This window comes from Dasypus novemcinctus, chromosome 8 (genome assembly GCF_030445035.2).
Source record: "Dasypus novemcinctus isolate mDasNov1 chromosome 8, mDasNov1.1.hap2, whole genome shotgun sequence".
In the NCBI taxonomy this organism is placed as follows: Eukaryota; Metazoa; Chordata; class Mammalia; order Cingulata; family Dasypodidae; genus Dasypus; species Dasypus novemcinctus.
In genome coordinates this window covers 111,977,583-111,998,064 of record NC_080680.1, presented here as the reverse complement: position 1 = coordinate 111,998,064, position 20,482 = coordinate 111,977,583, and the positions used below count along the sequence as shown (strand labels likewise).

The 20,482-nt window shown below is 41.0% G+C and overlaps 3 protein-coding genes across 5 annotated transcripts in view; 1 reads left to right on the top strand and 2 right to left on the bottom strand.

The window, feature by feature from the left end:
* ELP1 (elongator acetyltransferase complex subunit 1) overlaps positions 1-8,225 on the bottom strand; it is an 87,684-nt gene extending 79,459 nt beyond the window's left edge. The window contains exons 1-3 of one of the 2 annotated variants that reach the window (XM_012518830.4): positions 7,963-8,225; positions 3,956-4,154; positions 1,005-1,157 (exon numbers count right to left, since the gene is read on the bottom strand). In XM_012518830.4, coding sequence (XP_012374284.1) covers positions 1,005-1,157; positions 3,956-4,105 — 303 coding nt within the window. In that variant the 5' untranslated portion in view covers positions 4,106-4,154; positions 7,963-8,225. The remainder of the gene's footprint in view (positions 1-1,004; positions 1,158-3,955; positions 4,155-7,962) is intronic. The other variant, XM_004476545.5, reaches the window with a different exon arrangement.
* Positions 8,226-8,448: 223 nt separating this feature from the next.
* On the top strand, positions 8,449-15,433 carry ABITRAM (actin binding transcription modulator). The gene is made up of 6 exons (XM_058302574.2): positions 8,449-8,648; positions 9,682-9,733; positions 10,307-10,436; positions 13,242-13,318; positions 13,398-13,467; positions 13,557-15,433. The coding sequence occupies exons 1-6, from the start codon at positions 8,546-8,548 to the stop codon at positions 13,692-13,694; spliced, it is 570 nt and encodes a 189-aa protein (XP_058158557.1). The 5' UTR covers positions 8,449-8,545; the 3' UTR covers positions 13,695-15,433.
* Positions 15,434-15,742: 309 nt separating this feature from the next.
* Positions 15,743-20,482, bottom strand: part of CTNNAL1 (catenin alpha like 1) — an 82,788-nt gene continuing 78,048 nt past the window's right edge. For both annotated transcript variants that reach the window (XM_004476544.5, XM_023584101.3), the window contains exons 16-19: positions 17,777-17,833; positions 17,516-17,629; positions 16,777-16,857; positions 15,743-16,673 (exon numbers count right to left, since the gene is read on the bottom strand). In XM_004476544.5, coding sequence (XP_004476601.2) covers positions 16,599-16,673; positions 16,777-16,857; positions 17,516-17,629; positions 17,777-17,833 — 327 coding nt within the window. In that variant the 3' untranslated portion in view covers positions 15,743-16,598. The remainder of the gene's footprint in view (positions 16,674-16,776; positions 16,858-17,515; positions 17,630-17,776; positions 17,834-20,482) is intronic.

Below are 20,482 nucleotides of genomic sequence, written 5' to 3'. Positions count from 1 at the left end.
CTCTTGCTACTAAGAAGATAAGGGTGAAAATCCAGAAACTCATTCTGAGAGCTTATTCCAGAGTAGAGAAAGAGGCCTCTTGTGGTATCTTAAAATGATGCACATAATGATAATACCTGTACCTGTTCCTGTAGTTCAAGGACTTGAAATCAGCCATGAATGAGGCTCACCCAGCATTCATAACAGAAAAATAAGTCATATAAATATTTTAGTTTCTTAAATTGAGAAATAAAGGTTGCAACTCAAGAGCAGATTCTGGCGGCAGACTTGGCCCAGTGGTTAGGGCATCCGCCTACCACATGGGAGGTCTGCAGTTCAAACCCCAGGCCTCCTTGACCTGCGTGGTGCTGGCCCATGAGCAGTGCTGATGCGCACGAGGAGTGCCGTGCCCTGCAGAGGTGTCCCCGCATAGGGGAGCCCCACGCTCAAGGAGTGCGCCCCTTAAGGAGAGCCGCCCAGCGTGAAAGAAAGTGCAGCCTGCCCAGGAATGGTGCCACACACAAGGAGAGTTGACACAACAAGATGACGCAACAAAAAGAAACACAGATTCCTGTGCCTCTAACAACAAAAGAAGTGGACAAAGAAGATGCAGCAAATAGACTCAAAGAACAAACAACTGGGGTGGGGGGGGACGGGGAGAGAAATAAATAAATAATAAAGAAATAAATCTTAAAAAAAAAAAAAGCAGATTCTCATAAGAGATGTTCTGTAATACACCAGAATGGTCAGTTTCTATTTATTAAAAAAAAATAAAAAGTTCTCATTTGAAATGTCCTGTTTATTCTGGTTAATAGATGCAGTTGACAAAAACTAAGTTTTAGAAGAATCCTGAAATATAGCTAAAGCCATGCCAGTAATTTTAAATCAAGAAAAATATCATGCAAAAACACTTAATTTGCAAAATGCTTAGATATTATGGCTACTGATATGAAAAGTTCAACACAAAGTAAGTGAAAGTGACATGAGGATGCTGAGCTGTCCCCGTCACTGAAGTCTGCACTCACCTGGCGTGTGCTAAGGTTGCACAGTACAACGTCTCCGGAGGCTGTGGCCACACACACAGACTCCTGATCCAGCAGGTCATGAATGCCAATAATGCAGCCACTTCCATCCTCTGGGAGAAAGCCTTCTTCCACTAAAGGAATTTCATTTTTCACCTTCCACCAAAACAAAAACACAACTAAATGAACCCAGTCTGCTTTCAGGAATAATTCATAACATTTTCAGAAATGAAGTACTTTTTAATGCTTCTTTTATAATGTAAAATATTTCAAAAAATTTTTTTCTAGATTAAAACCTAAACTTTCACAGGAGAAATACCCCAACTCTATCATCTTTAACAAGAAAAATAGTTAATGTGACTTTTTAGCCAAACCTGACAAATTCTATATTCACAGCTCAGAATTCTATGAAGGACAAGTAAATGGCTTGTCTTTGGCAAATGAATGTGCAGTAATAAGGAGAAAGAAAATTAATAAAGCCTTTAGAATCCCCTTTGCTCTAGACAGCAAATGAAATTATTTGTTGTATAAACAAATAGCAAATAATTACAACAATGCTCAAAAACTACAATTCTAGGGTTTCCTTTGAGATGATGAAAAAGTTGTAGAACTGGAGAGTGGAGATGATTGCACAACATGACCAATGTACTCAATGCCACTGAACTGTACACGTCAAAATGGTTAAAATGGTAAATTTTAAATTATGTGTATTTTATTATACTTTTTTAAAATCTCATTTTCTCACCTTATATGTGAATGTTGATACAAATGGAATGTGGACAATAGTGGGTCCCAGAATCTTCTAAATTCCTACCACTCAATACCCCTCCAAGGCAAAAAAGAGAGACTGAGAGGGCAGAGGAGGGAAGTAGGGTGAAAGAAAGGAAAGGAAAGAAAGGAAAAGGAAAAGGAAAAGGAAAGGAAGGAAGGAAGAAAGGCATTTAAAAGGCAATATAGTTTGGTGCCAGGAAGGAGGAAGTGCTCAAAGACTAATAGAGGCATGTCAAAAAACAGGATCTGGCCTGAAGAGTTTCCACTAGGAACAATTCGGCATTAAAAAAATTAGTGGTGATGATGAATTATGACATATTAAACAGATCTTTTAAAAAGGGACCCAGGAGTCCATACTGATACTCAGAAAAAAGAGGGAGGGAAGATTAGGGAGCTCTTCAAAGATACTCGCTGATAAATGTAGAAAAACTGGGTGGTTTAGAATTCAGAAAATTATCATTTTGCAACCACCGATAAAATAACCAAGTCAGGCAAAGATCATCAATGGATACTAAAAGCATTAATTTATCTGGGTCACAGATTAGTAATTAATTACAAAGGGAAAAAGGTACTTTTAAAACCGAGCGACTAACCCTAGAGCATCACCAATAATGAACAAAGTGACATTCTGGGCCTCCTATTGTGATTGCAGAACAATGTTTAACCTGGACCCAATCAAGAAGAAGCATTCTATAAGACAATGAGCCTGGTCTCTTAAAAAATGTCCACAATATGAAAGATACAAGGGTAGGGACTATTAGATATTACAGGAGACTCCAGAGGCATGGTGCCCAACGCCATGTGTCATCTTGGACTGGAAAATAAAAGCAGCTCTACAGGACATTTTGGGGAAATTTAAAGATGAACTGTTTATTAAATAATAATATTGTTTCACTATGCAAACCCTTGGAGGTGATAATGATTCTGTAGATATGTGGGAAAGCTTGTCTGTTCTCAGGAGATACAGGCTACATTTAGGGGCAATACGTCATGTCCATAACTTACTTCCAAATGGATCAGGAAAAAAAGGCATATACAGAGAAAGAGAAAGCAAATGCTGACAACTGCTAGGTATCTACTGTATTGTTCTTGCAACTCTTCCAGAGGTTTGAAATTTTCCAAACATTTTAAAAAAAAACAGTTGAAGGCAAAAAAAAAAGAGGGGGGTGGGAATCAGAGGAGGGGAGACAACGTAGTAGCCCTGCACTTATCTTGGTTCAAGTCCTCCTACTTTGTGGCCACAGGATTTTAGGCAAATTACTCCAAATTTTTACTATTGTTTTACTGCCATGGACTCACACGACCCCTCACACAGGGAGCAGGGCAGACCTGTGCATGCATGGCATACAGCAAGTGCTGAGTTAACATTACCTCATAATAGTTAATATTACAAGTATAATTACTACTGGAAAAAATGAAATCTTTCCAGTACATTCAAATAGTTGATTAGAAAGTAATCATTCCTCAAGGCATGCCAAACAAAAATATCTCTTCCCACAAAGAATATTTTTTATTCTTATATTCAAGGGAATATATTCTCAGCTGGGAATGCACATTAAAATAACCTGTACAGCATTTTAAAAATAAACAGGTTTGAGCCCCATCTCATACCAACTAACCCAAAATTTTCAGTGCAGGTCCTGAGCAGATATAATTTCAAGTTATATTCCCTTGAATATATTTTGCTACTAATGTATTTTAGGTAATTACATTCCTTATGCCTCTTTCCTATACTATAGAAATCTTAGAAAGTCACTGTACCTCCAGCATGTTTTATTGGTGCTTCATGTTTAATTGGACATTTTTAAAGAGCCCAAGCTCACTGTTTTTGTTTTTCATTTCATGTTTGACTGTCTTCCAAGAGAAAATGGTTTTAAGGTAAATGGACCCATTTAGAGTAATACTCTTTAATCCGTTGGAGTAATTTTCCTAAAATCTTGTGATCTGAGTAGTATTTACATGGTAGAAAGGGTAATAAGTAGGGCAGGTCAGGATTTTGTCAACTATACTTTAAATGATAACTAATATGACATCTCTATAAAGCAAAGGGAATGTTCATTTAGGAGGACATGAAATCAATGAGATTTAAAGGAAAGACTACTGGGGCAGGGAGGGCTGGGAAGTCTGGAATAAGACATGCCAAGGGCCATGCCCAGTGCTAGCCTTCTCCACCAGCCACTTACTTCTCTGGTAACAGGATCTACTTCTATCAGTCCATGTTCTGAGCCAATGAGCACTGTCCCTTGCTCAGTCCGGAGAGAGAAGCATTGGGGTTTCCCTGGAGCCTGAATATCCCTGAACTCCAGGGAATGAAGTAACTTTAGATTCCGCATGATGAAGCAACTCCAGAGAGAAAAGTATCCCTTGATGAAGTGCCAATTCCTGAGAGAGAAAGAACAGTGGAATAGTGATAAATGACCACACTCATCTTAGGAAAAGGATCCGGGGGTAGAGAAGGAGTGGGGAAGAGGTACTTTGATTAATCAAGGGAAAAACAACTGTTGATCTAAACACACACCCTTCTAGGGATATGTGACAGCAACTTGTCTCACTGTTCATAACTAGAGAATACAAATTGAGGCTTCTATAATCTGGTTTATGTTTTCACTCTTGAGGGGAAGCAAGATTCTCAACTTCAGAGTTTTTCTCTTCAAAAGATTTTAAAATAGGTTATTCATCAGGAAAGTTGAACAAAACAAAATTAATGCAAAACTTCTTATTTTTGCATATTACCATATCATAATAACCAATTTATAAAGTCACAAGGGGGAAATGGACTTGGCTCAGCAGTTGGGGCATCTGTCTACCACATGGGAGGTTGGCGGTTCAAACCCCCGGCCTCCTTGACCCGTGTGGAGCTGGCCCATGTGCAGTGCTGATGCACGCAAGGAGTGCCCTGCCACGCAGGGGTGTTCCCCGTGTAGGGGAGCCACACGTGCAAGTAGTGCGCCCCGTAAGGAGAGCCGACCAGCGTAAAAGTGCAGCCTGCCCAGGAATGGCGCCGCCCATACAGACAGCTGACACAAGATGATGCAACAAAAAGAAACACAGATTTCCGTGCCACTGACAACAACAGAAGTGGACAAAGAAGATGCAGCAAATAGACACAGGGAACAGACAACCGGGGCGGGGGTGGGGGTGGGGGTGGGGGCAGGGGTGGGGCGGGGAGGGAGAAAAATAAATAAATCTTAAAAAAAAAGATGTTAAAAATAAATAAATAAATAAAATCACAAGGAAGAACAAAACAATTATTACACTGATTGGAGAGCTATATAAAAATCCATGCATATATACCAGTAGTTGAAGATGATTTGGAATAAAATGAGCTTACTATCCCCCAAGTAAATTTATTTCTAAACTGGCTGCATAAATTAACTTAAAAAAAAAAAAAAAAACCTGAAATCAGAGATGCAAGTAAAGAAACATACTGTTCTCGGGGAGCAAAAAAAAAAAAAAAGATAATAATGTGCAATTTTAACGGTGTACTTCAAAATAATGATCATCATTTGAGGAGCTTAACGACCTGATATAACTACTTCAACTATCTCTGTTTTTCTGGCCAGGCTTCTATCAGGACAACAGGATAAAGGTGAGAAAAGAAATGCTAAATAGGAAATCTTTGGGATGGAAAAATCAGGCTTGTTTCAATGCATATCATTATTTAACTAGGGAAAAAACCACAAATGTTAAATATGCTGGATTTTCACATTCAGATCCCTTTAAGGTTTATGACTGGAAGTCCCTAGCTTGTCTTACAGGTGGCACTTACAAAGACCATATTGGCGATAATGTCACCTTAATTCTGGGTGAATTCTTTCATCTTGACATCTATTTCACACAATGACATTCAGAGAATAAAGACAAGTCAATCCTTACATTATCTGAAAGACAATGTTAAGTGTAACATGACTGATACAATGAGGGCTCAGAGGAAGGCAAGACGGTATATGGTGGGAATGAGGAAGAGAACCGAGACAGCAGTTTTGGTAAGCTTTGATAACATTTATATTCAAAACTTTCCGGACATTGTTAGAACCTGTACTATATCATGCAGTTTTTAAATTTAGATCTAATTCTAACATCTTAGTATAAAAAGACCTTGGGTTTTTCAAAACATATAAAAATTACCTATCTTTCATCATAAAAAGAATTATTAAAAAAACCATTGAACTAGATCTGAAAGGATGTATAGATTTCAGATGAGACTCCCTGGCATGTCTGGTTACAAGGGAGTAAGCCAGAGGTGAGAAGGGCCAGGCAGGCATGTAGAGTCTCCCGCCTGTCTTCCACAGTGGTTTATCTAACAGTAATCATGCTGTTAATGTCGCTCAGAGCAATCATGTTTCAATATACCTCCCTTGTGAACTCGGGTTCTATTCACCGACAACCTGGGGTCCATGGCATAGGGGAGGTAAAGGCAAGAGGGGGTTCCTGTCAATGTTGCCCAGCCACGGCCTTCACTCTTACAAGGATCCCTCACTCTTACAAGGATCGTTGGTCCCTGTCTCTAGCTCTCCCAGGACCAGGGGGTCTCCCAGGACCCCCTCAACCCCAGTCTCAGAGGTATTACATCCTATCAGGCCCCACCCCCTCCAAAGGGCTAGGAAATCCAGTTCCCTGGGGCTTCTCTGAATTCCAGAGGTACCAACCCCAGAAGCCTGAGTTCCAGCTTCACAGTTCCTTTCCTCCAAGGTCCTGATAACCCCAATACCCTCCCTTTGTTTTATTGCCTAGGCCTAGCTAAGTGTAGCAGCTGCTTAATTCAGCTAGATACCTGTGCTGCCTCACTGCTCCCTTTTCACTTTTAGTCCCCCAGAAGCTATCTAGACAAGACTTTATATTAAATCCTCTCTGTTTAAGTACTATGTGGTTTCTACTTTCCTGATTGGACCCCAACTGACAAACAGAGCAAACAAACTGAGCTCTCGGATCACTGAGTTCACAGCGAACCTTCATTCCCCATTTCCTCCCCAATTATCCCCCAAACTAACTTCTCTGAATTTTTTCCCCCATCACACGTTTTTACTTCCTTAAGCTCTCAAAGGAAGAAGTGCCCCCACTCCTGCCCAAGGCGATAGTAGAAGAATCCTCTAAACTACCCCAGGACCTTGGCCTTAAATGAATAATCTTTCTTTTACATCTGCAATCTCCAACTTGCTCCCTGGCCCCATTAAGTCAACTTTATCAGCTATCACATGTACTATAGAATTCCTCAACAAAAATTAATCCTGGACCTTCTGCTAATTTTCTTCTCTTGCCCTTTCATCTATCCACTCCTTAGCTAATCATCATGCCCATGACTTTAGTTACTAGACATATCCCTAACAGGCCGATTAGATCTAAATGTTTAGTACTGAACCCGCAAACTGAAAACTAAACCCACATTTTCAACTTCCTGATGTTATCACAAGGATGCTCACAAGCAAATCAAATGCGACCTGGAACTAGCTATCCTTTCGCTAAATAACATTTGTCCACATTTGGGGCCATGGCATTTCTACTCTGCCCCCCAAGCTGAAAACTATCTTTGTCTCCTTTTTGCTTGCCCTTTTATACCCATCTGACTTAGATCCTAGTTTCCAAACGGGCAAGGTCCTCATGAACTGGCCTCGATCCCCATACTTCCCTTTGCACCAGCCACACTGAACTACTCTCTGGTCATGTTCGTGGCTCTCAATTTTCTACACAGCACCAGTGCACGAGTGCCATGACCTGGTCTGTGGCCTCCATCAGACAGACTTGCAGAGTACTAGGATCTGAAAATGAGATATAACTCTCACTGCCGCCTCCTAAGGAGTCCGCAGCCTTCACAGAAATCAGGACCACGTAATAACACAGGCACACGGAGACGCACAGGGGACACCACCTCCAAGGAAAGGTCCCGTCCGCGAGAAGGGACCTACAGCGCTGTACCCGAAACCTCTAATAACCATCGACCTTCTACCGTCATGCCCACCCCTGCAAGGAATCCGGAGGCCACGTGTGCAGCTGGAGGAGCTGCGGATGGCCGCCGGTGGGGCAGCGAGCAAGTCTGCAAAAGAGAACAAGAGGCTCCAGGCTAGAAGTGGTCCACGCCACATCTGCCGCACTTCACCCGGGGTCAGCAGCAGGAAGAGCTCTGGCGCTCGCGGGTACTCGCCATCAGGCTCTGGTTCCCTGCACCCACCCGGTGGGTTGCTCGAACGCTCACCTGAGCCGTGCCCTGAGGACCCTAAAGAACCGGCGGCCGCCCTCGCCTCCCCGGCCACGCGCAGCCGGCCTCCCGGAGCCCGCCCGCACTGCGCACGCGCTCCCTCTGCCCGCGGCTCCCGCCTTCTCAGGGCGCGCACTGAGCTTCCGGGGCGCCGGGCCGCCGGGCCTCAGCGACCCGGTACTGGACCCTGGGGGTCGCGGCTCAACCGAGATGGAAACCAGCGGAGCGCCTCAGAGACTCGCGGGCGTGTGCTTCGCGGCACACGTGAGCGCCGCGGTCGTGACGTCAGTGAGGCGACGGGGGCGGAGCCAGACTGGGCGGAGCCGCCGGGTTTACCCGCGGTGGCCGCCTTCCCGGCTGCCCGGGGAAGGTGGGGGGAGAGAGGCTGCGCCGACCGCTACACACGCCTCCCTGCCCATCCTATTGAATTTGATGCCCGCTTTTACGTCAGAGCCTAGAGCCCAGCGGTGGTGGGCGGAGCCTGCGGGGCCAATAGAGCAGTGCGCGTGCGCCAGAAGAGCACTGCAGGAAGGAAGCTTTCGGGTTCCGGGAGGCGGGGGTAGCTGCGCTAGGGGTCGCCATGGCTACCGAGCCGGCGGCTACCGAGGCCCTGGCTGCAGCGCCTGCCGCGCCTGCAGTGCCGTCTCTTGTGGATCGTTACTTCACTCGCTGGTACAAAGCGGGTAGGTGGAGTGGCGTCGGCTGGCCCCTGCTCGGCCGCACGGCCTGAAGCTATGGAGGCTCGGGTGGAACTGGACCTCTCTCCGTTACCTTCTAGGTGGAAAGAATGGCATTTGCGAAAGCGTGAAATATAACAGGGCGCGTTCTGGGGCTAGCGAGTTCCAGGGAGGGTGACTTGGGGAAGATGAGTAGGCCTAGATGAGGCCCGCGAAGTAGGCGGACCGGTTACAAAGGTCCTTGAGTGACTGGAGTAATTTGTGACGTTTAATCCAGTAGGCAGCGGCTTTATCTAAGAATTTAAATAATAAGATCGAAGCTAAGGCAGAGGCAGTAGGAATGGAGAGAAGGTGGATTAGAATAGAAAGCAGAATCTACAGTTTTACTTGAAAACCCCCGTATTATCTAAATACTTTTGCCACTTAGAGGTAGGTATCCTGTTGAATTGTGTATCCAGAAAATATCAACCGTAGGGTATGGTTGGGGAACCTCTCTAACCCCAACCTTCTGTCTTTATTCGGGAATGATGGGTGTGCTTGTGTAAATTGAGGATAACGAAAGCTGGAGAAAGTTACCATATTAACTCTCCCCCATCCTTGCCATCCCCGCGTGGTTCCCTCCTCTGCTGGTTGTTTTGTTCATTATCTGCTCCTCTTCTTTAGGAGACAGGGGAAACCCAACCCGGGACCACCCGGGAGGTGGGGGCTCAACTGCTTGAGCCACATCAATTTTTAAATGAATGATTCCTCTGGTCGTGGTCCTTCAAGCAGTTTATAGGAAGCCTTTAGATGTGTCTTTGAGTAATGAAAGGAATACCAGTTATTAGTAAGTGTCCAATCCTTATACTTAACCTTATCTCTACAAGCCAAAGAACATGATGAAATGAACCTCATACTAGCTGCAGGACTCTGCACACAGTCTAAAAAATTTGCCACTTCCAGCCAAAACTACTGTTACTTGAGTGTGTGTCCAGAACAACCTCAGAAAAAGAATAGTAAATATTGATCCAAAAATTAACAGATGGATTTATTCTTCTAGATGTCAAAGGAAAACCCTGTGAGGACCACTGTATACTGCAGCATTCTAACAGGTAAGTGAATTGGAAATTTAAAGGCTACTTTTTCTTCCCTAGTTTTGTAACCCTGATATGGTCTTGGATCGAGCAAATAGTCAAGTAAAGGATTATCTTCCGTAGTGTTGAAATAGTGTTATTTATTAAAGGAGTTTTGTTGGCAAGAACTAGTCTTCCAGGGCCTAGTAACTCTCAACAAATAAACCTGATTACCCACAAGTCCATGTGCAGGACCATCCACCAGGCAGCAACCTCCTGAAGCAGCTAACCTAGCTCTACCCACAGAACTACCAGAGTCCATGGTGAGGGCTAGGAGAGAGGAATGTGTGGCCTTCTGTACATACAGTCATGCCTTTGCTTTGTCTCTTTAGTGCTACCTAAAGGCCTATGGTCCTTGTCCCTTTCCTGGGAAGGAAATTCAGTCCCATTTTATTATTGCATTCCCCATTCTAGTTATATTCCAAAAGTAGCCTGAGGAAATGGGGGGAAATGATAGTCTGACTAAACAAATGTCAGTTCAGATATTCTTAATGCCAGTAGGAGAAAGAATTATACCAAGTAATAATACAGGATCAATTTTGTTTCTTATAGAATATGTGTCATCACATTGGCAGGATCTCATCCAGTTCTTCAAAGTGGAAAAACAATTAAGAGCATTTCCTATCAGATCAGTACTAACTGTAGCAGGCTTCAGAACAAAGTCTCTGGGAAATTTAAGCGGGTATGTTCCTGTAATCCTGTGATTGTCCACTTGAATTCTCTGCATTCATGGTAAAAATAAATCCAGTGTCTTGCAATACAATAGTATGTACCTAGCATCTTTCTCTGGCAGTTTGAAATGCTAATTTTAAGTATACTTTAATAAAAAGAAATTCATAGACCAAAGAAATAAGGTATTTCAGGACATATAATATCATAGAAGGTTCTGTGCCACCACTATCATTCCCATAAGGCAGCCATTTGAAAGAACAACTTGAATACCATTATAAGGAGATACTTTGGCCCATCTAGTTTATAAGTCTGGTGATATGATCATTAAACTGCTATCTGAAGTTTGATAAAATTCAGGCAACCAACTTTTTATTTACCATATTTCTTACATGTAAATTAAAAATATATGTATACATCCTGCGGTAGTGAAAAAGAAGCTTATTTGAGGAAATATACAGTATTTGCTTCTTAACTTCTTTCCATTTCTAAGCCATTGCCAATCTAATGCACATCTACCCATACCCTCCTCCTCCTCATCATAATGCTTGGTATACAAAATGTTCTCTCTCCCCTCTACAACTCCAGACTAAATGCATACATTTATTAAAGAGGGGTATTATACCAAAGACAATTTAGTAACATACCAAAATGCCCTGACAAACCCACCGGCTAGGAAAGTTTCCATGCATGATTCAGGCCCTTCATTTACTGAGTTCATACCAAGAGTTTCTGCTAATTTTCATTACTTAGATCAGGAATAAATCACTGTTCTGAGAGATCCTTCTTCATATTCTCTGTTGTAAGTTTGAAGTCCCCTAATCCTTACCTTATAAGTAACTGATTGTTCCTCCCTCACACATACCTTTCTTAATAAATAAAATTTTACAAATTACAATAAACATAAAAGTGCCTGTGAAGTTTCTGTGAGAGATCTGTCCCAAATATTTTTTTCTTTTTAAGATTTATTTTATTTATTTATCTCCCCTACCTCCCTGCCCCCCCAAGTTGTCTGCTCTCTTTGTCCATTCGCTGTGTTCTCCTGTGTCCACTTGCATTCTTGTCACGTGGCACCAGGAAACTGTCAGGTTTTTTTTCGGTTGCATCATCTCGCATTTGTTCTCCATGTGTGCGGTGCCACTCCTGGGCAGGCTGCACTCTTCGCACAGGGCCGCTTTCCTGGTGGGGTGCACTCCTTGCACGTGGGACACAGCTACACAGGGGACACCCCTGCGGGGCATGTCACTCCTTGGATGCGGCAGCATTGTGCATGGGCCAGCTCACCACACAGGTCAGGAGGCCCTGGGTACCAAACCCTGGACCTCCTATATGGTAGGCAGACACTCTTATCACTTGAGCTTCCCCCAAATATTGTTACTACTATAGAACAGAGAGGGACCTGCACATTGAACCCACTACAGATGAAATATTTAAGTTTGACTGGACCTCAGCACTGTCAATCATTCATTCCCCCTAGGGAGGTAATAAAAAGGGGTCAAAACACTTCTGCTTTGATACAGACCCAGTTGCATCAAGGCCTCTGGGATGAATCCCCCAGATCTCCCCCCAAAAGTTAGTAATTGCACAACTCTAATATTTTGACATGAAGTACTCACACACAGAGGGATGACACCAATGTGATAATTTATAAATGCTGTCTACTTTGTGTGTAGTAGAAAATAAAAAGGTCATAAAGAATAGCTTCTTGGGAAGTGGACTTGGCCCAGTGGTTAGGGCGTCCGTCTACCACATGGAGGTCCGCGGTTCAAACCCCGGGCCTCCTTGACCCGTGTGGAGCTGGCCCATGCACAGTGTTGATACATGCAAGGAGTACCCTGCCACGCAGGAGTGTCCCCGCATAGGGGAGCCCCACGTGCAAGGAGTGCGCCCTGTAAGGAGAACTGCTCAGCGTGAAAGAAAGTGCAGCCTGCCCAGGAATGGCGCCGCACACACAGAGAGCTGACACAACAAGATGACGCAACAAAAAGAAACAGATTCCTGTGCCACTGACAGCAACAGAAGCGGACAAAGAAGAACACATAGCAAATAGACACAGAGAACAGACAACTGGGGCGGGAGGGGGAAAGGGGAGAGAAATAAATAAAATGAATAAATCTTTAAAAAAAGAATAGCTTCTTGACTTCACATGCCTACGTTTACTACAAGAAAATTTCCTGGAAAAAAAAAAGACAAATGAGACATGCCTGCATGACTTACTCTGTAGTAAGTGTCAGAACTTTCCCCAACACATTCATATAGTAAAGTACATGAAATAATAACCATGCAAGAACATTCAAACAGAAACATGCCAAAATGTAGTATTTACTTCTGGTTTATAAGATAATGAGTAAATTATTTTTATTTTGCCACTTAAAATTTTCCTGTTTTCTCCAAATTTCCTTAAAGTGCATGTCTTTTTGTCCTAATCAGAAAAAGTCCCCTTTCAAAAAGTTAGTAATTGATTGATTTTTGAAAGTTCCTTTTTCGACTTCTTAGTATCTCAATCAGGCAAAAGGAATCTTAATGAAATCCCTACACCTATACATAGCTTTCTCATTTACAGTAGATAAAATATGTCCTTAACCTATAACTAAGCTATTATAAGATCTAGTTTGCTTTTTTCCTTGGAGCCAACTATGATGTGTGACTCAGAGCAGGTATTTATTATGTAAATGTTTGTATAATTAAATGTTTTTTATGTTTTTACTTCAAACACCCATTTCTGGGAATATATAACCCATTATCATTCTGAAAGCTGCCTTTCAAAGGAAAGTGAAAATGTACATCAATTAAATCCTACTTCCCTTTTATTGCACAGGGGGCACAGTTTCTCACAGAACTTGCACCTCTGTGTAAGATTTATTGCTCAGATGGAGAAGAGTACACCGTTTCTAGGTGAGTTACTTTCTAACCACAATTTAAGAGAAAGAGGGGAGGCAATATTTTTCTGAAAAGCAATTTTGTTTTTAATTAGCTGTGTTAGAGGACGGTTGATGGAAGTGAATGAGAACATTCTCCATAAGCCATCTATTCTTCAAGAGAAGGTAAAAGAGAAGGGAAAAAGTATGATCCATACCGTTCATCTGAATTTTTTAATCATTTCATAGCATTGACTGTTCTGTTTCCTTTCTAGCCATCCACTGAAGGCTACATTGCTGTTGTGTTACCCAAATTTGAAGAAAGTAAAAGCATAACAGAAGGGTTATTGACACAAAAGCAATATGAGGAAGTCGTGATAAAACGCATCAGTGATACAGCTGCTGTGTCATGAGGCTTGAGCTGGAGTAGAAAGTGACACGGGAGTCTTATCCTTACCTGGCCTAAACGACCTGCACAAAAGGAGAAGAACCTGTCTATGTGAAGCCTACCTCTTCGCACCCAGCCATCCACAGGGGAGGCCTGAGCATTCAGTACACTAGTTTGCCCTTTTGGTCCTGTGTAACAAGCCTGGGGCCCCCTCCTGTCTTCTCCCTCAGAGCTGCCCTGCCCATGTACTCTGCTCCTCTCTTGCTTCTCTCTTTCTGACAACTGACAAGCAAGGGGTGTTTTTCTGATTTTTTTAAAAAAGTACTTTGAGGAAAATTTAGAAAACACTCAAAAGTTTTAAATAGTAAAATAATAATTTACCCATCATGCTATATCCCAGAAGTAAAGACATCTTGACATATTTCTGTTTGAACGTTATGGTATGGTTATTTTTTTGGCCTCAACTTTTTCTATCAGTTTGAAGTTAAATAGACAAAAACAAAATAAAACACACTGGCCTTCCTTCCCCAGCCTTCCTCAGTGTGGCCCTGCCACGACATCCTGTTCACCCCACCGAGGATGATGCCTTTTGCCTACGCTGCTCTTCTCATAATTGTAGGAGAGGTTGGGGTGCAGAGGTCGCTCCCCATGCCACTGGTGGTCCCTTCCTTTCTGAAACAACTGTAATGCTGTGACGCTTTAAACGAGGGACGTGTGAAAGGCTTTCCCAACTCCCATGGACTTTTCTAACATAAGGAAGCATAACGCAATGGTGAGCTGCTTTTGATAATAGAAATGCTGGCTCTAGTCGCTGGGTCAACGGCAAAGAAGTTACTGACAATATATAAGTCAAAAGCACAGAAAGCTCCGAACTGAGCAAAGGCTTTCATAGCATTTAAACTAAAAATGTACACATTTATGGTTTGAGACTGGATACTTACTTTTTCCTTAAGGGCTGTAATATACATTTAAATATCTCTTTTTAAATAAAACACAATCCTTTCATATAGATGAAGTTACTTAATGTGTAAATTTATCTTTTTATGCTGGTTGAAGTTTTAAGTTCTCTCCCACCCCTATGTACATTTTACATAAGAGAATATTCTTTTTTTCAGATAGTAGGAAAATTATTCTGTAAATAAAACCAAAAACTATTTGTGATTCACAAGAAAAACTTCTTGGAATTTGAGTGTCAGCATGACTAGCCTGTAAATACATCCATCAGACATGATATAAGGAGTAATTAAAAACACCTACAATGGACTGAAAATGTAAGCACAGACCAGCAGCTCCCCACTGCAAATGACACAAACGATTCTTGAAGATCATTCGTAAAACAAAGGTACCAAAGATGTTAAATTATATATCTATTTTATTTTACATATAATATTGCTTCACATCACTTCTCCATTATTTCTATTATACTTTAAAACAATATTTTGGTTTCAGAAAATAAAAATGCTTGATGATTTTGACTGTTTAAAGAAATATATTCTAAAGATCATTAACCAAGCTGAGTGCCTCCCATTTTGTCTTACAGACCTATAATAAGTTAAACTCAATTTCACATTTCACATTTGCAGATGTCATCATATCACTGAACCCTGGGAATTAGGGTTTAAGCAGTGCTTCCTACTCTGCCCTTAAGGTGAATTCACTAGCTAGAAGAACCAGCTGGAGGCACTTTTTCACAGGGTTCAAAGTGAAAAGAAATGTAATAAAAGTGTGTTTTTTAAGTTTTCTTCAATAAATATTGGCTGGCTAGTTGGTAGTACTGTGGTTCTTGAGGATCTTTTGTATTGACTGTGATGGCTAACCCAGATACAGATGATCAGATACGTTTACATAACTACTACCAGTTGGCAACTGATATGTCCCATTAGATTTAAAAAAGAATTTCAGAGCACTGATAAGCACTATGAAACAAGCCCAAAACAAAGATAACCCTACTATATCGTATATCAGTCAAAACTCCACCCCACCATAACAAGGAAAACTTAAAAATCTTAAATTATATTAAGACAAGATAAAAAATGCTTGTTTTATAATGAACATGCCAAAACAACATAAAAATGTGATTTTCAGACTTTATTCTAAATAGTTTCTTGATTCCATAGTTCTCAGTCTTTCAGATCTTTCATTCCATCAGTTATCACTGCAAGTTCAAAAATATTTTTTTACACTTGTAAGATAAGTTTCAGATTCCAGCTAACATTCAGGGCAGACAGGCCAGCCATGCTAGAACTAGGACTAAAAGCCAACTCCTAGTGAGTTCTTCCAGGATTCCGTGGAGTGAGCTCCATTACCCAACTTTAGGGAATGGGAGAAGGACATGAGCAGCACAAAAGATAACCTGTGATGATGTGAAATGCTTGCTAGAGCACAAGGTGACTACTGCCATGCGTGATCTGGGACAAGGGACAGCAGAGGAGCCCGCATCACACTTGGTTGACAGAGGGATTGAGGAAGAGACGATAGGTTTAAGGAAAATTTAGCATTACTCCAGACTGCTGCATATCTCCTACTGAAAATCAGTATTCTAGATGATAAGCTTAAATAAGGATAGAAAACAGTAAGATCAAGTATGCCAAAGATGAGCACATACTCAAAATAGCTTCTTTGGATTAAGCTGCCATCGAGACAGGCTATTTGGTTTGACTTTCATAGAACATATTAAAGGCACTGTCCCTTAAAATCACACTGCAACTGAAATTCTTTCAACTACTGTGGCACTTACTTATCAGTCATCAAGAAGCTTCACAATCAGTTTCATGATCAGAAAATAAGGCAAGATTTCAGTATTTTCTATATAAAATTATTGAATTTCTGAAAATATAAAGATTTGCATTCTAAAAATGTCACATTTGCCACATGTTGTTCCAAAGATCTGACCCCTAAAACTTCTCAAGCTTTATCATCCACGGTATCTTTATTTGTAACTGAGACCCATCTTTTGTTTTCCATCTGAGGTTGGGATATTAGGACAATTAGTTTCTGCTGAACTCTGGAAAAAAAAAGATTTTGTAAAATAAAATAGTAATCATTTTATTTTGCTTTTTCCTTTAAACAAATAATATGTGCATTTAAGATAGAAAAAACTATCTCACCTTCAGTAGTTTATAGCAAAGTGAGAGAAGCTGGACCAAGAGAGCCATCACAGATCTTGTCTTTGCAATGCACTTGTCAACCTACAGTGACAGTGTACAAATCCAGTCGTACAGTGGGTACTTAAAAAACTTTATTATATATTTAGTTCTAAATGATAAAATTTCTCCATTATGGAAATTTAAGACATCTTGAAAGGTATTCAGATTAGGGGATTTAAGGAGACAACTTAAGGCCCCAGAAGAGAGGACTAGGGGTTGCTGCCCAGGTCTCATGCCTGTTTGGTGGAACCCCAGGAAACATGGGTAGAAAACCAGATGTTCTACTTCAGGCCATTAGGGCCTTCTCAAAGCTCTCCAAATTGCTTTGCAATTCTCTGCACTGATTTGTGGGGATAAGCCTATACTTCCAGAGACAAATTACGGGAGCCCAGTTTCTGAGTTTGTGCCCTAGTCAGATATATGATGACTTCAGGATTTAACAGAATTGTCATTAAATGGAGCTACAGAATTAATCATGTCCAAAAAGCTTGTTTATTTAGTGACCTACTGCTTCTTGGGGCCAGTTATAACAACAGCATAATAAATAATTCTTACAGTTAAGGCATGAGAATGGAAATAAATTGCCCTTTTGTGGGTAATAACACTTGGAAGAAAAAAGAGGCTGGAAACTAACCTGATAAGAGCACAAGTATAAAAGTTTCTCAAGTATCTGCACGAATAACCCATACTTGTCTTTTACCTTTAGAAATACTTTATTCTGTAAGGGTGTCTTGGTTATTGTCTGGAGCTGGTGGCACAGAGGAATTAGCTTGTTTACTTCCAGGAGAAGCATACGCTTATCATCATCTTTCAGCTGAAATGTAATTTAGGAAGTTATAACAACAGCAACAAAACTCCATCTTTTATACCTTAATACCTTTATACCTTAATATACCCTCCCACTCTCTCCAGAGTGGGTATACCTGACATCACCAGCCCCAGGCAGACAGGCATGCATTACCTGTTTTGAAATAGCCTGTACACTTGAAGCTAGCTTTAAACCCTCTGTGGCAAAAACCTGGTGGAAAGGAAAAACACTATTTTAGATGTGTGTCTTATGGACAGTTGGTAAGAAATATATTTAAATAATTTTTATATAGAATTAAAAAATAAAAACAAAAAACTAAACACCAAAAGTCTGTCATGGAATTCTTTAAAGTTTTTGTTGCAAGGAACAAAAAAAAGAGAAAAACAAACAGTTTTTGTTGCACCCAGGAAAACACAAGAATGTCCACGTACTCAGAAAGAGATTTCCCAGACCTACTACAGAATCAATGCCTGAGGGTCTCCTCCACACTGGGATACCTTCAGTCCTTTTTAAGAGTCAATGACCTATGATATTTAGTCATAAATTGTGTCTGGGATTTTGGAGGGATCTGGAGCTAATATCATAATATCCTGAATTATAAAAGGGTAATGAATCTTAGAGCAGGAGTTTTTAAAAATTAGAATTTTCTGCTTCCAGCTAAGCAAGAAAAATTTGTCTTACCCATGTTCACTAAGCAACCATTCAAGAGGACCAATTTGATTGGTTTTCACTATTCACCAGGCATCGTGCATTTTACAAGTTAATGAGAACAGAACAATGGGAAATACTTAAAAAGAAGGTTCAATAGGTAAGATAGAAATATTTAGGAAGGTTATTTTTAAGTGGTATGCAGAATATTTTGGAGTGAGAGAATCCAGGAGAGGAGAGGGATGAAGGCTTAGCTTTATGTGGCAGCAGTAAGAATGAAGAGAACAGGGCAAATCTGAGAGTGATTTGCAAAGAAAAACAACAGGTCTTAGAGATTAAATTAGATAAAGAACATGAAGACTAAGAAAGCAATAACTCCAGGGTTAACTTTAACCTTCTATCTAGCTTCCTTAACAATTTACTGCCACTGGGTAATATAATCTCAAGGTCAAAGAGTCCTCGGCACCTTTCCCTACTCTTTAGAAGGGAAACCAATGGGCTTGACACCTCGATTCTAACCTATGTGACTGATGCCTTTCCTCATACGTTCCTCATCGTTGCACTTTACCACTTCCTATTTTACACACCTTCTCTTCCCTTCTAGCCTGCAGACCCCTTGGAGTTTGCCTCATACAGTATCATGACTTTAAAACCACCTTAATGCTGAGGACTCCCAATCTTTCTCTTCATTCTTATCTAGCCTCTGAGACACCAGTCTTGTATATCCTACTTTAACATGAGCAAAAATCAAATGTTGGATTCCCACTCCCTAAATCTGAAGTCCTCCCCCAGTGTTCCCTCTGTCAGTAAATGGCATTACCATTTACCTTGTTGGTCAGGCCCTAAACCTTTTAAATCCTAAGTCAGATAATGTCACTGCTTCTCAAAACCCTCAACGGATTTTCCATCACACTGAGCTGGCTTACAGAGTTGTCATATCTTACCACTTTCCCCTTGCTCACCCCATTCATCTACACTGCCTCCTTACTGTTCGATCTATCAAGCCTGCCCCTATACCTCAGGGCCTTTGCACTTGTTCCGTCTGTCTGAAATACTCTATCCTCAGATAGCCATCCAGCTTAATCTCTTGAGTAAAGTCTCTACTCAAATGTTACCTCCTCAGAGAGGTCTTTTCTGGCCACCCCTCTATCACCTCTACCTTCTTATCCTCTGTTATTTTATCTCCACATACTTATATGGGCATTATATCCTTAATGTTTTGTCCCTATCCTCCTAGTAGAATGTAAGCTTCATGAGGGCAGGGGCTTTGTTTTGTTTACCTTTTCTCCAGAGTGCCTATGCCTAGAGTCTGACACATAGTACAACTCAATAAATATTTTCTGCATGACATATGCCATTTTACATTCATCACATTTTCTAGATGATTCAACAAACATTGGTTTAATGAATAAGCTCATGCAGAAAGGTGAGTAGTTTATCTTTTGCAGTGAACCACCCCCCATGGTGTGGTATGACTTAAGAATGGACATGGGCAAAACTGAACAAATATGAATCTAGAATGTTTCAAGAGATTGTTTCAAGAGAAATAGCTCATTTATAATCTACAGAAATCCAGAAAGGATTATTTTCTGTAGTTCTTCTGCCTCTGTTGAGAATCGTCACCCAAGCTGAAATTCCTACTGAAGAGGCTCAAGTCTTTGGGAATGCCAGAGTAAGCATAATAAGAGAATTTATAATGTGGCAGAAACTTCAGATTTCAAATGCAGAAATGCTCTTGCTTCTAGACAGGCAAACAGACTAACATGAGGGTTGGGAAAATTAAAAAAGGAATCTTGCAAACCACTTGCCAATCCAAAGCATCTAACTGGAAGGAGGAGAATTAGAGATGGGCCTACATGGAGTTCCAGTAGACAAACCAGGACATGCAGGTGAGTGTTAGCTCATCTGTTTCTCCCTAATGCCCTAAATCATCTGGAATATGGAAAGAAAGAAAGAAACTAACATATACTGAGTTACCCCCTAATGGTCTCAGCCTAGTATATATCCTTTCTCATGTATATCTGAATTAATCATTATCATTCATCTAGTTCAATAACAAAGAGGCCAAAAAACCTCTGGAACTCTGGAAAGTATGAGAGATTTCTAGGCTAACAGGATATTTCCACCTTCTTGGGAAAAACTAAAACTTACTGCATCTATTGACTATCAAGAAACCCATTCTTTTTTATCCCTTTAATATTTAGGTTTCTT

Bases quoted from the DNA above. Each gene is read 5' to 3' on its own strand.
- ABITRAM (XM_058302574.2), top strand. From the start codon at position 8,546: ATGGCTACCGAGCCGGCGGCTACCGAGGCCCTGGCTGCAGCGCCTGCC. The intron at 8,649-9,681 runs GTAGGTGGAGTG...TTATTCTTCTAG, and splicing joins CACTCGCTGGTACAAAGCGG to ATGTCAAAGGAAAACCCTGT. The intron at 10,437-13,241 runs GTATGTTCCTGT...TTTATTGCACAG, and splicing joins TCTCTGGGAAATTTAAGCGG to GGGGCACAGTTTCTCACAGA.